This window comes from Mustela lutreola, chromosome 1 (assembly GCF_030435805.1).
Source record: "Mustela lutreola isolate mMusLut2 chromosome 1, mMusLut2.pri, whole genome shotgun sequence".
Classification (NCBI taxonomy): Eukaryota; Metazoa; Chordata; class Mammalia; order Carnivora; family Mustelidae; genus Mustela; species Mustela lutreola.
This window is the reverse complement of record NC_081290.1, coordinates 180818529-180839133: the sequence shown is the minus strand read 5'-3', so window position 1 is coordinate 180839133 and position 20605 is coordinate 180818529. Positions and strand designations below refer to the sequence as shown.

General features: G+C 42.6%; 1 protein-coding gene across 1 annotated transcript in view; it reads right to left on the bottom strand.

Moving 5' to 3' along the window:
• Positions 1-20605, bottom strand: part of ATM (ATM serine/threonine kinase) — a 122912-nt gene that overhangs the window by 10442 nt on the left and 91865 nt on the right. Inside the window, exons 46-61 of the mRNA XM_059179712.1 lie at positions 19560-19664; positions 18181-18300; positions 16956-17190; positions 16335-16502; positions 15366-15479; positions 14199-14416; positions 13532-13739; positions 12488-12601; positions 11976-12134; positions 11425-11563; positions 10320-10402; positions 8993-9133; positions 8150-8266; positions 4854-5003; positions 2924-3089; positions 1341-1427 (exon numbers count right to left, since the gene is read on the bottom strand). Coding sequence (XP_059035695.1) covers positions 1341-1427; positions 2924-3089; positions 4854-5003; positions 8150-8266; positions 8993-9133; positions 10320-10402; positions 11425-11563; positions 11976-12134; positions 12488-12601; positions 13532-13739; positions 14199-14416; positions 15366-15479; positions 16335-16502; positions 16956-17190; positions 18181-18300; positions 19560-19664 — 2324 coding nt within the window. The remainder of the gene's footprint in view (positions 1-1340; positions 1428-2923; positions 3090-4853; positions 5004-8149; positions 8267-8992; positions 9134-10319; positions 10403-11424; positions 11564-11975; positions 12135-12487; positions 12602-13531; positions 13740-14198; positions 14417-15365; positions 15480-16334; positions 16503-16955; positions 17191-18180; positions 18301-19559; positions 19665-20605) is intronic.

Sequence of the window (20605 nt, the reverse complement as noted above, 5' to 3'; positions counted from 1 at the left end):
CCTGTTTTCAGTGCTCACCTTACCTAACCTGTAGTCTGAGCACTTCTTCCTTCATGGAAACTTCCCGTCCCCCTGCCGACCCCCGCTCCTCGTCGCCTTCCAAGATACCCCTGCCTTCTCTTTCCCATGACTTGTTTGTTATTCCTCAAGTCAGGAATTTTTTTTGACTCAGGCTTTTCAAAGCTGGCATTCCTTAGGTTTCTGTCCTCAGTCTTCTTTATCGAGGATGATACAGAAGATCAGAACCTCCTCAAGACCAGTGACCTCAAATGACATCTACTAGCAGAAGGTTCTCAGCTCTATCATTATGCTCAAGCCCTTTGCTTTCTCTAAGTATTAAACGCCCATTATACCTGGAAGTCCTATTAATACCTAAAAACAGTGCCAGGTGGCTCAGTGGGTTAAGCCTCTGCCTTCGGCTCAGGTCATGGTCTCAGGGTCCTGGGATTGAGTCCCTCATCAGGCTCTCTGCTCAGCAGGGAGCCCGCTTCCTCCTCTCTCTCTGCCTGCCTCTCTGCCTACTTGTGATCTCTGTCTGTCAAATAAATAAAATCTTTAAAATAAATAAATAAATAAATAAATAAATAAATTCTGTAAAAAAAAACCTAAAAACAAGATGCAAAAGTGAACTCCCCGCTTTCTCCTCCTCCACAAAACCTGCCACGTTCCTTCACTAGAAACGTCGGTTATCCCGGCTTCCCTTCTCCCACCGTAGCCAACATCTAACGTCCCCGCTGCAGGTTACAGCAAAAACGCGCCCCAGCCGGACTCCTGACCTCCATAGCTTTCGTCTGAGTCCTCTATTGTCTTAACTAGGATACGAGCCCCGAACATGTCTCAGCACTCCCAGTATTGCTCCCCAAGTTATTTCTCCAGGAATAAATTAAATTTACTGAAGGAGGATCATGTCCTCCTTCAGTAAATCTTCTTTTACTTCCCCTTGTCTCACAGGTTAAAGTTGAAACCCTGAGCCTGGTTTTTTACAGTCTAATACCAAGCTACCCCTCCAGCTACTCAATTCTGGCCATCTCTGACGCCTCACCGCTCCTACAGGTTACGTCCCCACGAGTCCCCGTTTTGGATTTGCTCTCTCCTGTCTGGATTTCTTTCCTTTCTTCTAAGACCTGGCTTAAATATCGCCTGTTGTAATAAGTTCCACTCATTATCTCAACAGAGTTAGCTATTCCCTCCAGCATGTGTTTGTGTGTTTTTGTTTTTAAACACTTATTACTTTGGTCTGTCTCCCTCACACTTGTAGCATCCTGGGGGCAGATATCATTTCTATGACTAAATATTTAATAAACAGAATAAAGATGCATTTCTGATCTTCTGTTACTCACCCAAATCTATATGTACAAGCTCTGCAGACTGCTCATTGATCAAGATATTCTGTACATGTCGATCACCAAGTCCAAGTATGTAACCAACTGGGAAAAAAAAAAAAGAAACCAACCTGAAATCACTGGGATCATCTATTTCTAGAACACATCCATCCATAATTTCTACTGCTACCACTGACAACATGACTCTTAAGTAGTGTCGGCTTCTGGCCTGCTTCAAGCAGAATATGCACATAACCTACCACTTTGACTTAATCGCATCTTGTTAGCTGTTTTCATTAACACTGCATTTTACAAATTCTAGGTGATGTGCTAAAAAAGCATACATTTAAAAATAGTCATCCCTTGAAAATTAGTGTGGTTCAAGTTGAGACCCATTATTTAGCAAGGCATTATATCCCCTCAAATATTTTGACTATACTTTTAAATTTAACACAAATTAATCATTAATTCATTTCAACAGGCTTATGTCCAGGGAAAACTGCATTTCTGTTTTGAAGATAGATGATGGCATGCCCGAACGCTTGTGACCTAATGAAAAACAGCATGAGGACGCCCATGCGCCCGGCTGGCGCGGTCCTGAACTGGGTCTCCTTTCTTTTTTACAAACTGAATCAGCTGAATCAGATCAGTGATTCTCACTGTGGCCCAGCAGAGGGTTCTGTAATGACCTAGAACTTGGTCAGTACAGAGACTGACTACGGCCCTGTCTTCCTGGGCCCTGCCTAAATGATAGAGGGATGGTCTTTCTTAGTTATTAGTTAAAATTTAATAGATTAGAAGATATCTGGTATTCAACATTAGTTTTCATACTCTAGGCTTTTGTTAACTGCCCCGTCTAGCTGTGCCATTCTCTTACTAATTAAAAAAAGGCCAAAATAGGTAGTGTGCACTGTGTATTTGAATATATATCATGATTTCTAATCCAAACATAAAATTCTATTAAATAGATTAAATATGATTTCGCTTATTTGTGGAGCATAAGGAATAACATGGAGGACACTGGGAGAAGGAAAGGAAAAGTGAATTGTGGAACATTAGAAGGGGAGACGAAGCATGAGAGACTGTGGACTCTGAGGATCTGAGGGTTTTGGAGGGGAGGGAGTTGGAAGGTTGGGGGGGCCTGGTGGTGGGTATTATCGAGGGCACGGATTGCATGGAGCACTGGGTGTGGTGCATAAACAATGATTTCTGGAACACTGAAAAGTAATTAAAAAAATAGATTCAGTCACTTAGTGATAACAGAATTCTGTGCAAAAGAACAAGTGTTAAAGGAGGTAAGTTAAATATAGTTATCATGGGTTTTATTATTTCCCAAAGGTGATCTCAGAAAATAATCTATTGAGGGAAGATTGGAAATACGCCATATTCACTACTGAACAAAGAAGAGCCAGTCTTCTCTCTCCGGATTAGGAGAAATCTTTCCTGCAGAAGCTCGGGAGGGTGAGTTACAAGCTGAGAACCGGGACGGAGGAGAAGCAGGACAGTGGAAAGATGAGGGCGGCCTGGCTGACGGGCTCCCTGGGTACCGTCCCCCCGTGACTGAGAAAGCGGCCAGCGACATGGCGGAACGGAGCATTTACCGATAGAGGAAGTGGCCACGCTGCGAGTGTAGGCCAGTCGCTTCTCGAACCAAACGGCTGGGTCGAGGAATTTTTCCATGCAGAAGTAACGGAAAACCGGCTGAAATTTTTGGCAGACATCCATGAACGTTTTATATTTCTCTTCAAAAGACTTCTTTTGCACATCCTTTAAAAAGATCAAATACAAAATGTTCTCAATATTGTGTTTAACTACTTTTAATGTCCATGAGAGTTTTTGGATTGAAAACAGCTCCACGGATGCGGAGGCAACAAAGAGATGAACAAGGTGGTGTCTACCCAGCAGCCAGCGGTCTGGTCAGGGACAGTGACAAGGTGTAAGCCCTTCAGGGCTCAAGTGTGAATCTTCCTGGAAGGAGACACACCAGTGGGGACTGTTGTTTGTTTTCATGCATTTCGCACTGGAGTGATTCTGTTATCCATGCGGAAGCAAACACAGAACAGGGAGAACCGGCTCTAGACCTCCTGATGGTCTGAGGTCACAGAGCCCCAGGGGCGCAAGAGGAGACAGGGAAGCCAGAATGGATGACGCGCCTCAGATCTGTCCTCCAGCGTCTCCCTGTGCCCGCCGCCCCCAGCTGCATCTCCGGCCAAGCTGCCTTCCTGACACTGCGGCCTGCCCTGCGTCTCCCACCGCCCCCTCAGCATCATCACCCAGGTCACTGCCAAACCCCAATGACTTCTTCCCTTCTCCTCCTCAGGGAACCTCAGCCACTTCTGTCTTCTACACCGTAGACGCCCTCCATCCAGCCCCCATCACCCAAACACTGGGCACCACGGATGACTTTTCCCCCAACCCCACTTCTAATCAGTAACCGAACCCCATCAGTCCTGCCTCCCCACTATTTCTGTAGGCACCCCTACTCCCCGTTCCTACTGCTGCTCGTCTGCATTCACGGCCCCCGTGTCGTGCCTCTAGTCAGCTTCTCAAAAATGTAGCCCACAGGGCTCAAGAGTTCTTTCTCTAAAATGCAACTCTGGTATAGCTGTCCTTCTCGAGGGTTCTCTACTGCTTCCAAGATAAAGTACCAAGTTCTTAGCATTTCATGAAGCAACCCTCCGTTTTTTGAGTAACAACTACTGCTTTAGTCTCACTGATCTCCTTCTCAAAACCGAGGCCTCAGCTATCTGCCTGTGCAGGCCTCCTTCCCTTTGCCTGCGCGTGCCTTCTGCTTAGAAAACCAACTCAGTCATCTCGGCTCAAAGGCCACTCCCCTCCGAAGCTTTCCGAATCTGACTCCGCTCCTGCCCGTCACAAGGGGAACGAAGCACTTCCTCCCCGGGCCTGCATGGTACGCGGGACCGCCGTCCATTACATGATGGCACTCTGCCGCCCAGTTTAAAAATTGCATATCACAAAACACAGTAAAAGGAAAAGTAACGCATTTTAGGGTTGGACAGACAAGATTCAAATCCTTGCTCCACCATTAGCTCCTTGACCTGGGCAAGTCCAATTTCTGAACTGCCTCTCATTTTAAAATGGGGTAATGAGCATGCAGTGTCCAGAGAAAGGACACGTCCTGTCCATACCATCCATACCGTGACAGGCCGGGTGAACGTCAGGCCACGAGGCTAGTGTGATGTGGCCAATGTCTTAAAAGGTCCATCAGTTTTATATAAAAATTATTATCTGTTTTTTGGTTTTAGTTAGTGTTTTGTTAAGAATCCACTTACCCCACACTGGAGGCAAACTAGCATTCCACCGGATGCCCAATCACTCATCAGACAAGGGCTGGCACTTTACAGAGCTTACAGACCTCCCTGTGTCGCTCACACACACTTCGTGCTGGCGGCCGGCCTTCTCCCTTAGGATCAGCGCCGGACGCCAGGGAGACACCGTGTGCTCTGACGCGGGAGAGGGTCAGCTGCGGCGCACCGGCCCACAACCTCGCTCCTCGCGAGGGTCACTCACCATCATCTTCTTCTGGCAGTGAACGGCGCTTAAGTCCTTCGGCCTGTATCTCTTATGAGCACCGTTCTCGTTGTTGACAAGGAACTCGCCGATGGGGACAGTCCCCGTGCACCACTCGAGAACGCCGCTTCGCTGGGACAGCGGAACCACCTGCATCACAGAGGAGATGCCTTCTGAGTATGGGAAGGGTCCTGAAGAGCAGGTAACCGCCACTCAACTGCCAGTCCATGGAAAAGAGTTCTTTCGGGTGTATCCCTGATTCTGTCCAGAGGAGACAGAACTCCTTGGAGGTAAGCAATGGAAAATACACTCAAGCTCCAAAAATCAGATGTTCTAGCCTGCGGCTGACACTCCTAGGACCTGCTCTCAGTCCCTGTGACTCCTGCTGACTAGGTCTTTCAGCAGCATCTGTGACTGAGCCACAGTTCACGCCATTTAGCACAGGAATTACCTGCTTTCCTCATTCTCTCTCTTTTTAAGATTTTATTTACTTGTCAGAGACTGAGCACAAGCCAGGGGAGAGGGAGAGGAAGAAGCAGGCTCCCCACTGAACAGGGAGCCCGATGCGGGGCTCGATCCCAGGACCCTGGGATCAATCGGCACCCTAGCTGAAGGCAGATTCTTAACTAACTGAGCCACCTGGGCACCCCTCATACTTTTAATATCAAACAATCTGAAGATTTCACTTTGGAAAATACTGAATATAACCTTAATACTAATATACTTTGAGGGCGCCTAGGTGGTTCAGTAGGTTAAGCCTCTGCCTTCGGCTCAGGTCATGCTCTCAGGGTCCTGGGATCGAGCCCCACATCAGGCTCTCTGCTCAGTGGGGAGCCTGCTTCCCCCCCTCTCTCTGTCTGCCTCTCTGCCTACTTGCGCTCTGTCAAATAAATAAATCTTAAAAAAATATATATATACTTTGATAATTAAAAGTATACGTATTCTTGCTTTAGAGTCTTATTAGCTACACGAAGAGGAAATATATTCCTGAACATAAAATTAGCAATTTTACTGGAAATATAAAAACTTATGACATATATAAACATACACAAAGTACAGAAAATGATATAAACAAATACCCCGTTACCCACTAAACAGCTTTATGAAATTTAAGATTTTCTCACATTTGCCGCAAGGAGATGAAGCTCCCCTGCGTGCCCCTCCCCGGCCTCCTGCCCTTTCCCACCAGCAAGAGGACTGCTAACTTGCTTATCGTTCATGTTCATGTATTTTTTGGTATATTTTTATTTCAAAGCAGTATATACAGAGATAGTTCTAAGCTTTAAATAAAAGACTATTATACTCCATGAAGGCTTCTGCAATTTGTTTTTTGCCCAACACTACTTTACCCTCAGCTGCATCAGTACCTGTAACCCTAGATCATTTGCTTCAGCAACCGCAGACCGTGTAAGAACACCACCGCGTGGGCACAGATGCAGACCAGGAACTGAACCCCTGGGCCACGGCATGTGCGTCTCCTGTTTCGTTAACCAGGTATCGCCAAAGAACTACCCAAAGTGGTTGTGCCTGTCTCTACACCCAGTACTGTGCTGATCTGAGAGGCGGGCAACAGTATCTCACTGTGGCTTTGATTTCTATTTTCAGATGCCCAGTAAGGCGGAGTCAAATTTAATATTTTCTTCCTGAGCTATCTGTATTCTACACCCATTTTCCTACGGCCATGTTAGCCTCTCTACAACTGGCTGGTGACAGCTATTTATACATCCCTTACTATTATTAATATTGTAGCAATCCTTTGTTATTATTATTAAAGTCATTTTTCTTAGTTGGACACTTGTCTTTATAGAATCTTTCATTCCATCAATTTTTTATTTTAACATACTCATATGTGCTGACCTGTCTGGTGTATTAACGCCTTTCACTAATTTATTAACTGTGTTTGCGGAGAGTCTATTATGTGTTTAACAGAACAACAGAGGCATTTTAAAAAGTGACTAAGAGAGGCAGGGTCAGAGAAGGCCTCGCTGAGTAGGTGACATGGAGAGAAACCTCTGTACAGGGTCTGGGGGACGAGCATTCCAGGACGAGAGGAGAAGAGAAGCCCTGATGTGACCCCAAACCGGCAGATGTCAGCCACAGCAGGCAGAGCAGCTGCGCCGAGGTGAGAAGACAGAGCCTGCGCAGGCGGACAGGAGGGGGCGGGGAGCAGCGGATGGAGCTGCGAAGAGACGAGCAAAGGCCAATCCCTTCACTCAGGGCTAAGTGAACTCATCTGGAGTCCAGAACAGGAAATGGACAGATTGATTCTGTCTCAGACTCTTTTAAATGGACCATCCCAGCTTCCGTGAGTAAAGGACCTTTGGCGGGGCCAGGGAAGAAGGGGATGGCGAGACTCGACAGAAGAGACGGGACTGCAGGGCGGGAAGGGCAGAGGCAGTACCAGGGACTCGAGGGAAAGCAGGCTGGTAAGGACTGGCTAGTGGGACAGGTGTGAGATCTGAGCAGGGGAGAGAGAGAGAGAAAGGAAGGAGAGAAAGGGAGAGAGGAGTTTAAAATGATGCTGATATTTCTACATGATATTTAGGAATTACTACTCTTTTAGGAGTGATGACAGTATTGTGGTTCTGTTTAGTTTTTTTTTAAAAAAATGTTCTATAACTACACACTGAAATAAATGTTTACAGATGAAATGACAGGACATTGTGTTTCAACATAATATTGAAGGGAAGGAAGTAGGTGGAAGTAGAATGAAACAAATTATCCTGAGCTGATCACGACTGAAACCGGGTGCCAGTACAAGGCAGTTCATTTCATTATTCTATGTACTTTTATATTATGTATGTTTGAAATTTCCAATAGTAATAAAAAGGAGAAGACAGACCGCCTCCTGACTTTGGACCGAGCAACTGGGTGAAGGCAGTGCCGTTCGCTGGTCTGTGAAGAGCGGTCATTCTGGAGGTGCAGCTACTCACCGAAAGTTCTACTTTAAACTTGCTGAGCCTGAGACAGCTCTTAGACCTCTACAGAACCCACTCGTCTTGTCAGGAACCAGCCCTTCCAAATGCTGTATGTGACCTGACAAAAGACTTCAACTAACTTAAGGAAAAAGCAGGGTTTCGTGACTATCACGGCAGACGGCCAAAAGGCAAAAGGACCAAGACTCCCAAGCCACCAACCACAATGTGTATTTTTCTAGTGACCATGCCACAGAGACCTTGCGTAGCCCAAAAAGTCTAAAATGTTTGCTCTCTCAGAAAACACTGGCTGAGCCCTTGTCTGGCTAATGGCATCTTTTCTAGGCTCTTGCTGAAGGGGCAGCAGCGTGAAGCCGTCACCTTGTATGTGCAGATGGTCAGTTTCCTCTTCCGGGTCTCCGTGTTCCTCTGCAATAACGTGTTACACATCTGGAAAACCTGCTGCATGACCGCATCCTGTCTCAGGTCGTCACGGCCCTTCAGAGTAATCAGAGCACGAACAACTGGGCACAGTCCATTTTATGATCAAATCACACAGAGAGCCACACGAGGACAAGAGGGCGCTCAGAAATCTACGTGAGCACCCGTCCTCCTCTTCACAGTCTCTTACATGACTAAGACCTAATGCTGGTCTTTCATTTAGAGTAAGCTGTAACACTAGGGAGGCAGACCAGTTTAGAAAAATGCCCCCCCTTGCTGCTTCTGGAATTAGGCTACCTGGGACTCCTCCACTGGAAGGCATGAGGTACTACTGTCCCCCTCCACGACCTCCCAGCAAGCCAGGAGAATTTGGGAGCTGAGTGAGGGAGGAATGCCGGCCCCTCCCGGACAGATTTACTAGCCGCTGGCACAGTGCCACACTCAAGATCCCTTCAACTTGAACTCTTCAAGAAAAGAAGCAAGTCACCTAAACGGTTTTTCCATAACAAGCAAGCGGACTGATAACCTCATCATATCTGTACATGTCCAAAGTGTTCATTTGCTGCAGTCAGCTGTTACAATGCTGACCTTTCAGAGACACACAAAATTTAGGAAAAGCAATCTGCTTCTAGAAAATAATGCTTATTTATATTGTGTAAGTTTTACTCACTTGCAGATTTTGAGAAGAAAAATAAGGATGCAAAGCAGGAAGTAAATGTCAACTGCAGTTCTGACTTCTGTCACTACGCTACTATGGACTGCCCGACCGGAGGGGAGTCTCACCTTGACGAGCTGTCTCCTTTCCTTGCCGTCAGAGCCCAGACAGTCTATTATTTTAGGTAAATTTAAACCTCCTGCTAAACGAAATTCTGCTTTAAATGACTCTATAGTCACCAGATTTCTGTATTCTCCGGTGGGGTCCACCTAATGAAGCATATAAATGAAAGAACAGGTCAGGTACACTATGTGCTTTTAAAGGAAAATGAATTATAAATGACAATTTAAATATGAAAACAGAGGAATGAACGACAACATGCTGTGGGTTAAGAGCTCAAGTGGTAATCTGCTTCCTGTTCAAATGAAAGAAACACAATTCAACACCGGAAAGGCTGGGAAGTTACACAAGTCACCTTTCAAGGCATCTCTCACTAACCCTGGGGTGCACAGTGTTACAAGAGTGTTGCCAAAAAGCTACTGAAGATTCAACCTGTTCTCGGGTCTCACGGCGGACTTTGTCAAGGTTAAGTCCTCTGAGAAACAGTAAATGTCTCATAATAACATAGTAAGGTAAATTTTTAGGGAAGTGTGGAGAGTGCTACTCTAGGCTGAAATGCTGCTAACTGTGGCATTTTCAGGAAATACTCAGCTACCTACCTTTCCAATCAAATAACACATATACTAAGAATGTAGTCAAATGATCCTTTTAAAAAATTTTTGTTTTTATTTTAATTCCAGTTAGAGTTATTGTTAGTTTCAGGTGCACAAGATACGGATTCAGCACTTGCATACGTCACCGGTGCGCATGAGACAAGTGCCCTTCTTCATCCCCATCCCCCGCCCACCTCCCCTCTGGTCACCATGTGTTCTCTGTAGTTAACAGTCCGTTACTAAACTATCACCTCTGTTACATACATCACTGCCAACTTGGTATTTCTAGCAATAAAAGATCGGCACAAGGTAGCTAAAGTATCATGCATATTACAGTTAATTTAATACTGTAACGTGTACTGTACTACTTAATAGCATAATACATGATCGTCAATACATTCTAACAGAGACTTCAAAATATAAAGCATTTAGGGACTTTCTTGACCAGTTAAAAATTAATCTTGGCAAAAGCACATAGAACATTTTCTTCTTTTGGCCACTGAAGGTAACAGTCTACAAACCTTCTTCACAAGGAAGCTGGAAGGTGTAAAACTGAAGGCAAAAGAAAAGAAAGCAGAAGAACCCGTTGAGTATTTTCAGGCTTAGATAAAGGGAGTCTGTAAAGAAACTATAGGACGAAACATGAAAGTCCCAGTCTTAACCACTTTGATGTCAAGTAGTTAACCTAATGGAGAAGAATTTAGTTCAATTAAAAAAATCAAGACAGTTAATAGTAAATTACCTTAATTTCCATAGTTGGAACAACAACGTCTTCTAAATTCTTCAGTTTAGTAATTGGCTGGTCTGCTGGGATATTTATGCCTTCTGTATTTAAAATAAAGAGGTTTTGGTGACAAAAGGCACTGAGGAACAGCTCTGAAGGTAAAGCAGAAGAATCCCGCCGAAGCCACAGACCCCGACCTGTGGCTAATCTGCGGTTCTGGCCCTGATCCAGAAATGAAGACCTAGGGCTTGGGACATGATGTAGGGCAGGGCCAGAGCAGGACCACAGCTGACATGGCTTACCCATGACTCTGCAGGTACCCGGCATTAGTCATTAGGCCAGAACCCAGCTGACCGTCCTGGCTGAGTGCCTTAAGGCAATTACACAACAGCCTTCATGGCACACAGATAATGTACTCCCACCATATTACTATTAAATGTAAGCAAAGGATGTGATGATTAATATGCTTTGTTTGCTTAGAGGAATACTATGAGAATTCTCAGCCTTATTTTCAAGTGTGAAGAACTTAAACGCAAAGACCTGATTCTGAACAGAAAAGGGAATACAACTGTTAAAAAATGGGGAGAGAAACTTGAATGTATACACATAACCAAATATCACAGCAGTTTATAATTATTTGAACAGAGACAAAAGAGTGACAGATTACACGCATGGCATTCTAACGCTCACAGAGGAAATGGTAAAGGCTTCTCATTTGTAAGACCTAGGGCACTGTGAGAAACAATATTTTAAGAAACCTCTGACCCTGAAAACTGTCAGTTATTCAGTTATTTTAATGGATTTGCCTCTATGCAAGTAATTATCTGTGACAAGTATTTGTACCAGGAGATGACCTGGAGAGATCAAATGATTAATTCAGTACAGTCACATATTATCAGGTAACAGAAGATATTAAATGGTAAGGGACTAGGGGTTGCTGAAGCTACTGGAGAAAAATTCAGCTCTGGACCATGTGGGAACTGTAATCATTAAGGACCTTCATGTCTGTAATGAACGTTATGTAGGTAAATTTAGAGAGATTACATATTAGGCTCCGTTCTTAGTATACCCGTCCAGAGAAAACCATAGCATGAAAACAGCTGTAATTCTTTCAAACACCTACTTCTCTGAGTCTTCCACTGAGCGGCATCTAAGTTTGCTAATATGATGTAAGCATCACAGAGTGCCTCAACACTTCTGACCATCTGAGGTCTCCTACTTCGGATAGTGTGTATTATTCTGTTTGCAGCCTCGGTTCGATCCTATTCAGAAAAGAAAAAACAAAACAACATTACAGAAAGAAATACCCAACACTTATATTTTTCCATTACAACAAAAGGAGAAGCAGAATTCATGCACTAAACACTGGAAAGACTATAGTCACTCAGAAACAGAAGAGTCACCTTGTGAATGAAATACATCAAAGGTGGAATAATATCAACAGTAAAGGACTTGGGTGTATTTTGAAATTATTTTCTCTTTGCTCAATGCTGTGAGGAAAAAAAATACTGGTATGTACTATACCAGGAGAATATTCAGGAATTCTGAGCCAGTGTTAGGCGGCACAATAACAAACCGAATACGGCCAGAGAATCCCTGAGACTTAAGAAAGGATTGCTGTGGGAAGGTCTGGACGCCGCAATTCCAAAAGGTATATATGATTGACCCAAATACCTCATCGAGTGGAGAGCTTTGTTTAGGTGCATTTTTTATTATTCTGTTCCTTCTTGCTGCCTCTGGTTTGGTCAAAAATTCATCCTTGTTTGCATTTGCTAAGGCCAATATAATAAACAAAGTGTGATGGGGGTGATCCATTGAAATTCGAGAGATAAGCTGTCAAAGAACAAAGGACTGTTAGATTGATGCAACCAACCAATCAAACAAAATCAGAAAACCCGTAACATTTTTCCTTTTGTTCGGCATTACGGATATGTGCTTTTCCACCAGATGCCACCGTGGGCTGAGTGCGTGTATGTGAGACAGAGAAATGGGGAGAAATGACAAAGAAATGGAGTAACTTACGTGGAGTGAGATAAGACAAAAGGGAATTTTTATTCCTGCCCTTTTACAACAAAATAAATATGAATGACTAGAATCTTTTTTGTGTTTTCATATCCTAGAGTGGAACAGTAATATATAAAAAATGAAAGAAAAGCAGCTGTGTTTTGATTTTCAAGTTTACTTACATTATTGAGGACTTCGTGAAATCCAAGGCCTCCCATCATTTTGGTCCCCATTCTAGCAGCCAACTGGTACATAAGAGGCAAAAATTTGTATGACGGAATCTTCATTCCATCAGTCTATCATTAAAAAAAAAAAAGCCTTAAGAAACATGCATTTTAAAAAGTCTTGCATCTAAGCAAGTAAATTTTTCTAAAATAATGCTACTAGCACCATGATCTTCTTGTTGTTCAAAGAACTTCACTAATTACATTTTTTCCCTTGACATTCATCTTAGTCTTCCTGATGGGTATTCTAGATTGATTCACTGGTAAGACACAACATTTGATCCTAAATTAAATTGTATTCAGAACTAGAACACTTGCAGGGATTTCATTCCAGTGAATCTAAGGAAGAGAAATGTGGATCTGATGGCTATTGTGATCTTGACGACAGAGAAGGAGGTGTGTGATACACTGAAGGAACTTGTGCCTTGTACACTAAAACTAACAGGATTTAATGAGCACCAGCAGCAGAGACCGCTTGTATCTATTAAGAGTCTTAGCATTCTTTTCATCCAGGAGAAACATTTTATTTGTAAGCTTCAAGTTGGTTGCCAATGAGATCTGGTAAGCACAACTTTAATATTAGGTATCCTCAATAAAATCTAAAGTTTTTACATGAAAACTTTTGAAATACTACTGCCTTAACGTTTTCCTTAAACTTTATTTTTCATTTATAAAAGTAATTTACTTAAAAAATCTCAGAAACGATAAAGCAGGAGGAAAAACCTGCCTGTGGCCACCTCATCTTTAACTTCCTTCCAGCTCTCCCGGTCTGGCATCCTGGCACTTCCCAGCAGTAACTGAGAAAGAATAGGCAAAGAATGAACTAGATGCTCTCATCTCTGCAGAAACCTGCATCACTGGAGCTCAACGAGTACCTATGAGTAGAGCATCAAACCAAATTCCAGGGATACAAAGATTATACGAAATCTCTGACACTGCTGGGCTTATGTCTAAGCTTATGCAACACAGGCTAGAATACTGGGTTTAAAAGAGAACACGTGCCTTCATCATGCCGTTGACGTCAGAAACTCCGGAATTTTCAAGCCAGAGAGAACAAAGACGGAATATCCACATATCATGTCCTTCTCCACTCAGTAAGCAACTGATGTAATTTTCAACCGCTTTACATAAGAAGCGCTTACGGTCCTCTTTCAGGGCACGGAGCGCGCACTCATCCAGCTCCAGCTCCCGCTGGACCTTTACTGTGTATCTTGCATTGGATAATTAAAAGAAAACGCAAAACCCGTCAAATGGTACAGAACTACAAAGTCATACATGAAATACAACACAAATGAACAGTCAGGTATCCATCCCTGGAGAAAAATCAAAATTCTAAAACTACTTTTAATATCCGGAAGTAAGTCTGTGCAATTCAAAAGCCACTCTAGGCAACTGGGGACAAAGGGACCCTACCTGAGCTGCCTGCTTAACCCCCTTCTCTACTTTCCCTATCGTATACCAGACCTTTAAAGGCAGGTCTGAAGAAGGGTTTGACTACATTGGAAGAGACAACTCTTCGGTATTTAAATTGAACACCTATCTCTTTGTAACTATGATACCAACAAAACAAAAAGCCCTATACTCTACGATGTCTAGAATCAAAGACTATGATTCACGCTCTGGTTCTGTACATCTATCTCATCACTTCCACTGGTGGACATCTCATTACCTGTTGGTCTGGATTTTATGTTCCCTGAGAAGGCCCACTTCCTCTTTGGCCCTTTTCAGAAGAGCCTGCTTGTTTTCAAACTCTGATGATTTCATGTAGTTTTCAATTCTCTGGTACTGAGTGTCCGAGAACCGTGCCAATGAGAGAAATGCTTTCATCTTTCCATTTCTAAGCTCATCACTGCTTTCTCCGTCGTAATTTCTAGCAACTTCCACTGCCTTGAAGAAAACACAATCCATTTATATTACAGAGATACTAAATGCATCCAAAGACTCAAAGAAATACTGCACTAAATTCAATTTATATATATATATATAAATTGAATATATATTTTCAAAATATCCATTAAAATGGATATTTTAGCTTATCCATTTATATATATATATATATATATACACACACACACATATATATATATAAATGGATAAGCTAAAATATATGAAGTACACTATTTTAAATTTTCAAATAGCCTTGATGGTGCAGAAATAACCCAAACAGCTAATATTTTAAAGAACTGAATAAAAACACAGGGCTCCATAAAATTTAAAGACAGTCATATAATGATTTCCATGCTACACTAGTTATTTCCAAAATTAATTAAACGGAAGCAATTAAGGAGCAACAGGAAGGCTGAAAGGGGATGGACTACAGAAGTACAAGTCCTACTTGGAGGCAGCTGAGATGACAAAGGAATTAAAGACTGCCGTGGATATTCCTTAATCAGCTCTTTTTGTAGATAAATGAGAAATGACCAGAAACAGCTGGCTGAGAGTAGCGGGAGGTGGGGGCAGAGGGAAGACAGACAGTGTCCTTCTTTTTCAGAGCACTGCACTTCATTCTGCTTTAAAAATTACACAGAGTTGGGCGCCTGGGTGGCTCAGTGGGTTAAGCCGCTGCCTTCAGCTCAGGTCATGATCTCAGGGTCCTGGGATCGAGTCCCGCATCGGGCTCTCTTCTCCGCAGGGAGCCTGCTTCCTCCTCTCTCTCTCTGCCTGCCTCTCTGCCTACTTGTGATCTCTGTCTGTCAAATAAATAAATAAAATCTTAAAAAAAAAAAAAAAATTACACAGAGCTACAACAGCCATATAGCCAAAAAATGAAGGCCGTGATGAAAAGATCAAGTGTATTCATACTGAACAGCTCTCCAGGGCCTCTAGGAGGGCTGACCTTCTCCAGGTAGGTCTGCATGATGACCGCAGGGTTCTCCAGGCAAGTTTCCGCTAACCAGGTGCCGCACACCCTCAGACATTCTGCATATATAAGTCTTAGGTCGGGATCATTCTGTATACAGAAAGCAAAATCTTAAAATGCAATTCACCAGCACAATATACGAAAATATCTTCCATGTAGGTGAAAAAGCAGGATAAAGATATTTTTCCTCATCTGCTTTCACCATATAATAATTTTAATAATGACAAATAGGTCAGTTTTATGAAATAATCTTCTCCTACTATTTATTATTATTGCTACTTCTGAAGCAACTCACGATTACTGAACACTTGTATACACCAGGCACTCTACAAAGGCTATGTTTCATTTCCAGAGGTTCAAGGCTCAGGAACCCTGTGAAAAGAGTCCTGTCATTGTCCTAATCCACTGAGTGCAACACCACCGGTGAGGGAAAGCTCCAGAAGCTAACGAGTTTTCAGTAGCCAGTAGTAGGACACTATCAGCCATTGTATTTCCTAAGCAGGTGGACTGACAAGTTACAGAAATTATCAACCATTGTACTTCCCCAGCAGGCAGACTGACAATCATTCCAACTTGCTCCTCTTTTAACTTCTGTTCTCATGCATTTCCTCTCCTATTTGTTTCTAACTTATAGTAGCTCTTTCATGTTTGTTTCCTACGCATCCTTCTCCAATTTCACATGAAGTTAAAAATAAATAAATAAAAACAGTTTAACATTGGGATAAATCAAATGAATCTACCACAAGATGGACTGGCAGAATTCCTGCAAATAGAAAAAAAACGAGTATTTTCTAGACTGCTTTAACAAACACTAATTTTCCAGGCTCCTTTTTACAGTTTCTTGTTCATGGACGAGTAACTTCACAGTGGACTTCTTAAAAATATTTTAAAGCAGTCACTCTTTTGTAACAGGAATTCATTCAGCCAATTAAAAAAAAAGTGAACCTCTGCACAGCTGGCATCCAGCTTCTTGATCATCTGCTTGAGAATACTCAGGGCGAGACTCTGCTCCTTTTTTGCCCAAAATACTTGGGCTTCCTCCAGCTGCCACTCAGAGACTCCACAACGAGCTGGATTATATTGTTTAATTTGAAATATTGCCCTTTCAGGGAGCTGAAATGAAAAGAACAGACAAGAATTACTACTTTTACTGTTACTACTATGAGCACGAGTAATAATCAGGAGAGCCGTAACCACCACCCACTGACGACATCTGTCAGGACCAGCTCAAGCACATCTTCACCTGCCTCCTCCAGCCCCATATGGGCCTGTTTTTTCTCTTTAGTACATAGAAGCATACAAGCATATGTACGTACATATATGTGTGTATACACACACTATATACAATCAGTGAACTGTTATCAATGTAGTAAGCTACATCTTGTCATCTTAGAACCAGGAAACAGACCCAGAGAAGGTTTGATACCGAAATGGGAAATTATGCTAAACAGTATTTTTATAGCAATCTGTTTCTCAATGACATTTCTGTTTTACTTGTACTTTCTATATTCTGTCGCAAAAGGAAAGGCCATGGGGTGAGATGACATGGTTTTGAAATCCTATTACCTGAGTGTTCTTGACAGTTCGGGCTAGTACGGAGAATTCTACAAGGTGCTTGGTGAGAATATCCCTGAAACAGTCTCTCTGGGAATTCTCCATTTCCTTTTCCATGAGGATCTCCAAAATGACCGTGCGGAGAGCCATGATGGGCTCCTGAAAACTGAAGTCACTGTCTTTGAGGAGCTGGGAGTGTTTCCGCCACTTAGTGTACACTTCAGAAGGTTGCCTATCCGTGCCTGACCTGTGAGCACAGTCACAGAATTCATGTAAGCAAGAGAAAGGAAGAAAACAAAATCCCTACTGTTAAGTACATTAGAAATTCAAAATGGTTCAAAAGGACTGAAGTTTAGAAGGCTCCATACGCATCAGCTCTCTGATGGTCAGCATGGGGGCTATAGATGATGAACATTTCTAGTGATTTTCTTAAAAATACCTCAGAAAAGGCAGCACTTCTAAGTATATATTCTTCTGAAAAGAGAAGACATTCATCAGGCCTGTCACACAGAATGCCTACACCCCCAGTCCTGCTCCAGCACTCCCTGTGGCAAATGCAGACACGTCAGCAAGGAAACGAAGTGAACTCATTAATTTCTACTGTGTCCAACTAGGCACAGGGGATGACTCTATGCATGATTATAGTTGTTAAATCACAATTCAGAGAGAGAAATGCTGGCACCTGGCAAATATGGTTTATTAAAGAAGAAAAAATGCATACTCCAAGACTAGTTTACATGAAAAGTCCACATGAAGCAGTACTGTCCAATCCTGCAGAACCCCTGCACTGACAGGAATCGAGAGGAAGCAGGGACAGGAAGAAGACGACAAGGGAAGGACTAGGAAATGAAAGCGGCTTTCGGAAGCTTCTAGGACAGCATGGCAGAGGAGAGCTAGAACGACACTCATCCAACATAGGATTACAGCAGAATGGCGTACCATGCTCTCTGGCAAAAAAAAAATGAGGAAAAAAACAACTTTATGTGGGGTACAAGAGGGCAAGAGCTGTGAAGAAGAAAGCACAATGAGGCTAAATTTCAAAAACTTGTATTTTTACAGTAAATATTTTTCAAAACACTTCTTTTAATAACACAGCTCACGAGGCTCATCAACTTATATCGTGATAAAAGAAACGAACCTACTGATAGCCTCTTTTCTTATTTTGTAAGTCACTGCAGAGAGAAAACAGCAGAACTGCACTGGAGGGTTTGTTTTGAAGTCGTCCAAACCACATTACCTGGAGAACAGCTCCCCAATGTTCTCGAGCTCGCCAATGGCCTGCAGCCTGCTGAGTGTGGGGTAGAGGGAGTACACAGACTCAAGGCCCCCCTTGCACAGCTCTTCTACTTCTTTCACCCTGGAGGGGGAAAACACAAGACACACAGGACACTAAGAGATTTTCAGAAAGATGGAAGCTCATATCTGCTCGTTAAAAGTTCTCACTGGCTTTGCTGGTGACCAGATGCTCCTGACATTCACAAGTGCCACTGGCACAATGCGGTGGGCACAGAGTCATCGCTCGGACCAAGAGTTCACCCTGGATCTCCCACTTCTGGCCGCTAACCCAGGCCCTGTTACAGGGTTCCTATGTTTTTTCCACTTTCAGAATTACTTTGAAGCTTAGAGAACATGTACAGAAAGAGCCTAACAAAATGGCTAGCACATAATATGCACTGAAATGGTAGCAAATATTTCTGTAGTAAAATACAGGATTTAATAGGTCACTAACTACTGTTAAATAAAAACCAGTGTATTACATGTGTTTAGTCTGTTACACTTAAGTACCTTCTTGGGCATGATCTCATCTGTGCCTCATAACAAGCCCAAGTATCCGTAAGTCCTGACCATGAGTTACTACTTTACAGCAAGAACACTATGCTAAGAGGTAAATGCCACACAGCTACTAGAGGAGACAAGATTAAAACTATCAGGACACAGAGGTCCAGGAAGCAGAGAGAGAGGTGGGAATCAACAAGACGTTCTTGAGGGGTCTGCATAAAGAGCTGACCTGGTCCCAAAGAGAATTTAAATTTTTTAAAGAAAAGAACAGATCTGAACCATATGAAAAAATAAAAAGGTATTTTATATATATATATAAAAAAATAATGTAACAACTGATTTAAGTACCTAACCTATAAGCATGCTGCTACATCTAAAACCAAAAAAAAGGTCAATTAGTACTATATATCTATTTGACAAATAAGCATAAAAGAAATCTCTAATATAAAACATCTGAAACACAGAGAACACCTTTGTAACATACGGAAGACAACTATTAGGATAGGCACACCCAGAGTTCCTACGAAAACCTTCCTGCAGAAGAGAGAACAGATCTGAGTACTTATTTCTCAGACTTACAGGAGCTAAGAAGTTCTTAGTCACAGGATTTCGCCTCCCCTGTCCGCACTGCTCGAGGGTCAGTGCTGACTGGCACAATTTATTACATAGGGAATGTGGTTTCCAAGAGGAGTACGAGAATGACAAACAATCAGACCAAACCCACCAAGTCCTTTATCCCTTCACCAGTGCAAGTCCTCACACTGAAATTATTCATCAAGTTTTCAAAAAAGAGCCATGACACTAAACGTTAAAATACAGTAACTCATTTTGTAATACCTGGCATATCTGAGACTTTCGTAAAATGTGGAGAATTCTCTATCTCTCAGAGACTGCAGAGCATTGTACAGAGATTCGTGGTAACTGGGTCCTTCTAGTCCTTTGCTGTGAGATAATTAAAACATAAAAGGAAAAAATGTAATTATAAACAAAGAATCCTAAAATATACATGTATAAATAGTTCACTTAAAAAAATCTGACAACTAAGATTAAGACTTCTCCACTTAAAAAAATGCATTTCTAGGAATTTTGGCAAGAAATACAAAGAATTTTGTAGATCATTTAAATTATTCAAGCAGAAAAGAGTAATTTCTCAGCTATTTTGGCTGGTTCTAACTATGCTACATTCTCATGCACTGACTCTGTGAACACCAACTGTGTGCCAGGCACTTGGCACCACATTCCAGAGTCAAGGGATCCATGAGTAGACAAGTCACATAGGGCCGTCATTCTCATGGAGTTCATGCTGTGGTCTGGAGAAGATGGACAATAAATGAAAAAATATTGGACAGTGACGAGGGACATGTGGCGAATTAAAACTGGTTACTGGGACATCCGGGTGGCTACTCTGGACAGGTGGTCAGCACAAGTGTGAGATGTGGCCTTGTTAAACGAGAATCTGAATGACAAGACACCATACACGTGGGACAGGGAGAAAAACAAGATGCACGTAAGGCCCCGAGCAGGAACAGCTTGGCCAACAGGAAGCACCCAGAGAAAGCTGACATGCCCGGAATGCGCCGGCCATGGGAAGAACAGTCTGTGGTGGTTTACCGAGGGAAGCGAGAATACGCTCCGCCGGTAAAAGGCTGTAAAAATATGAAAGCGTTTCTCTAATGTTACAGCAATCTAATAGTTTGAAATTGGAAAAACACCTCAGTTAATAAAATTTTTTTCAATGAAGGCAATTCAACATATAATTCATATGATCTCATTTTTTTCGGCATTTATGTCACCAGAAAACTTTTTAGATAAAAGCGAAATCTTTTATTGAATTAGGTGTTTGGCTTTCCAGTCGGAAAAACCAGTGCTATCACGATGCAGGT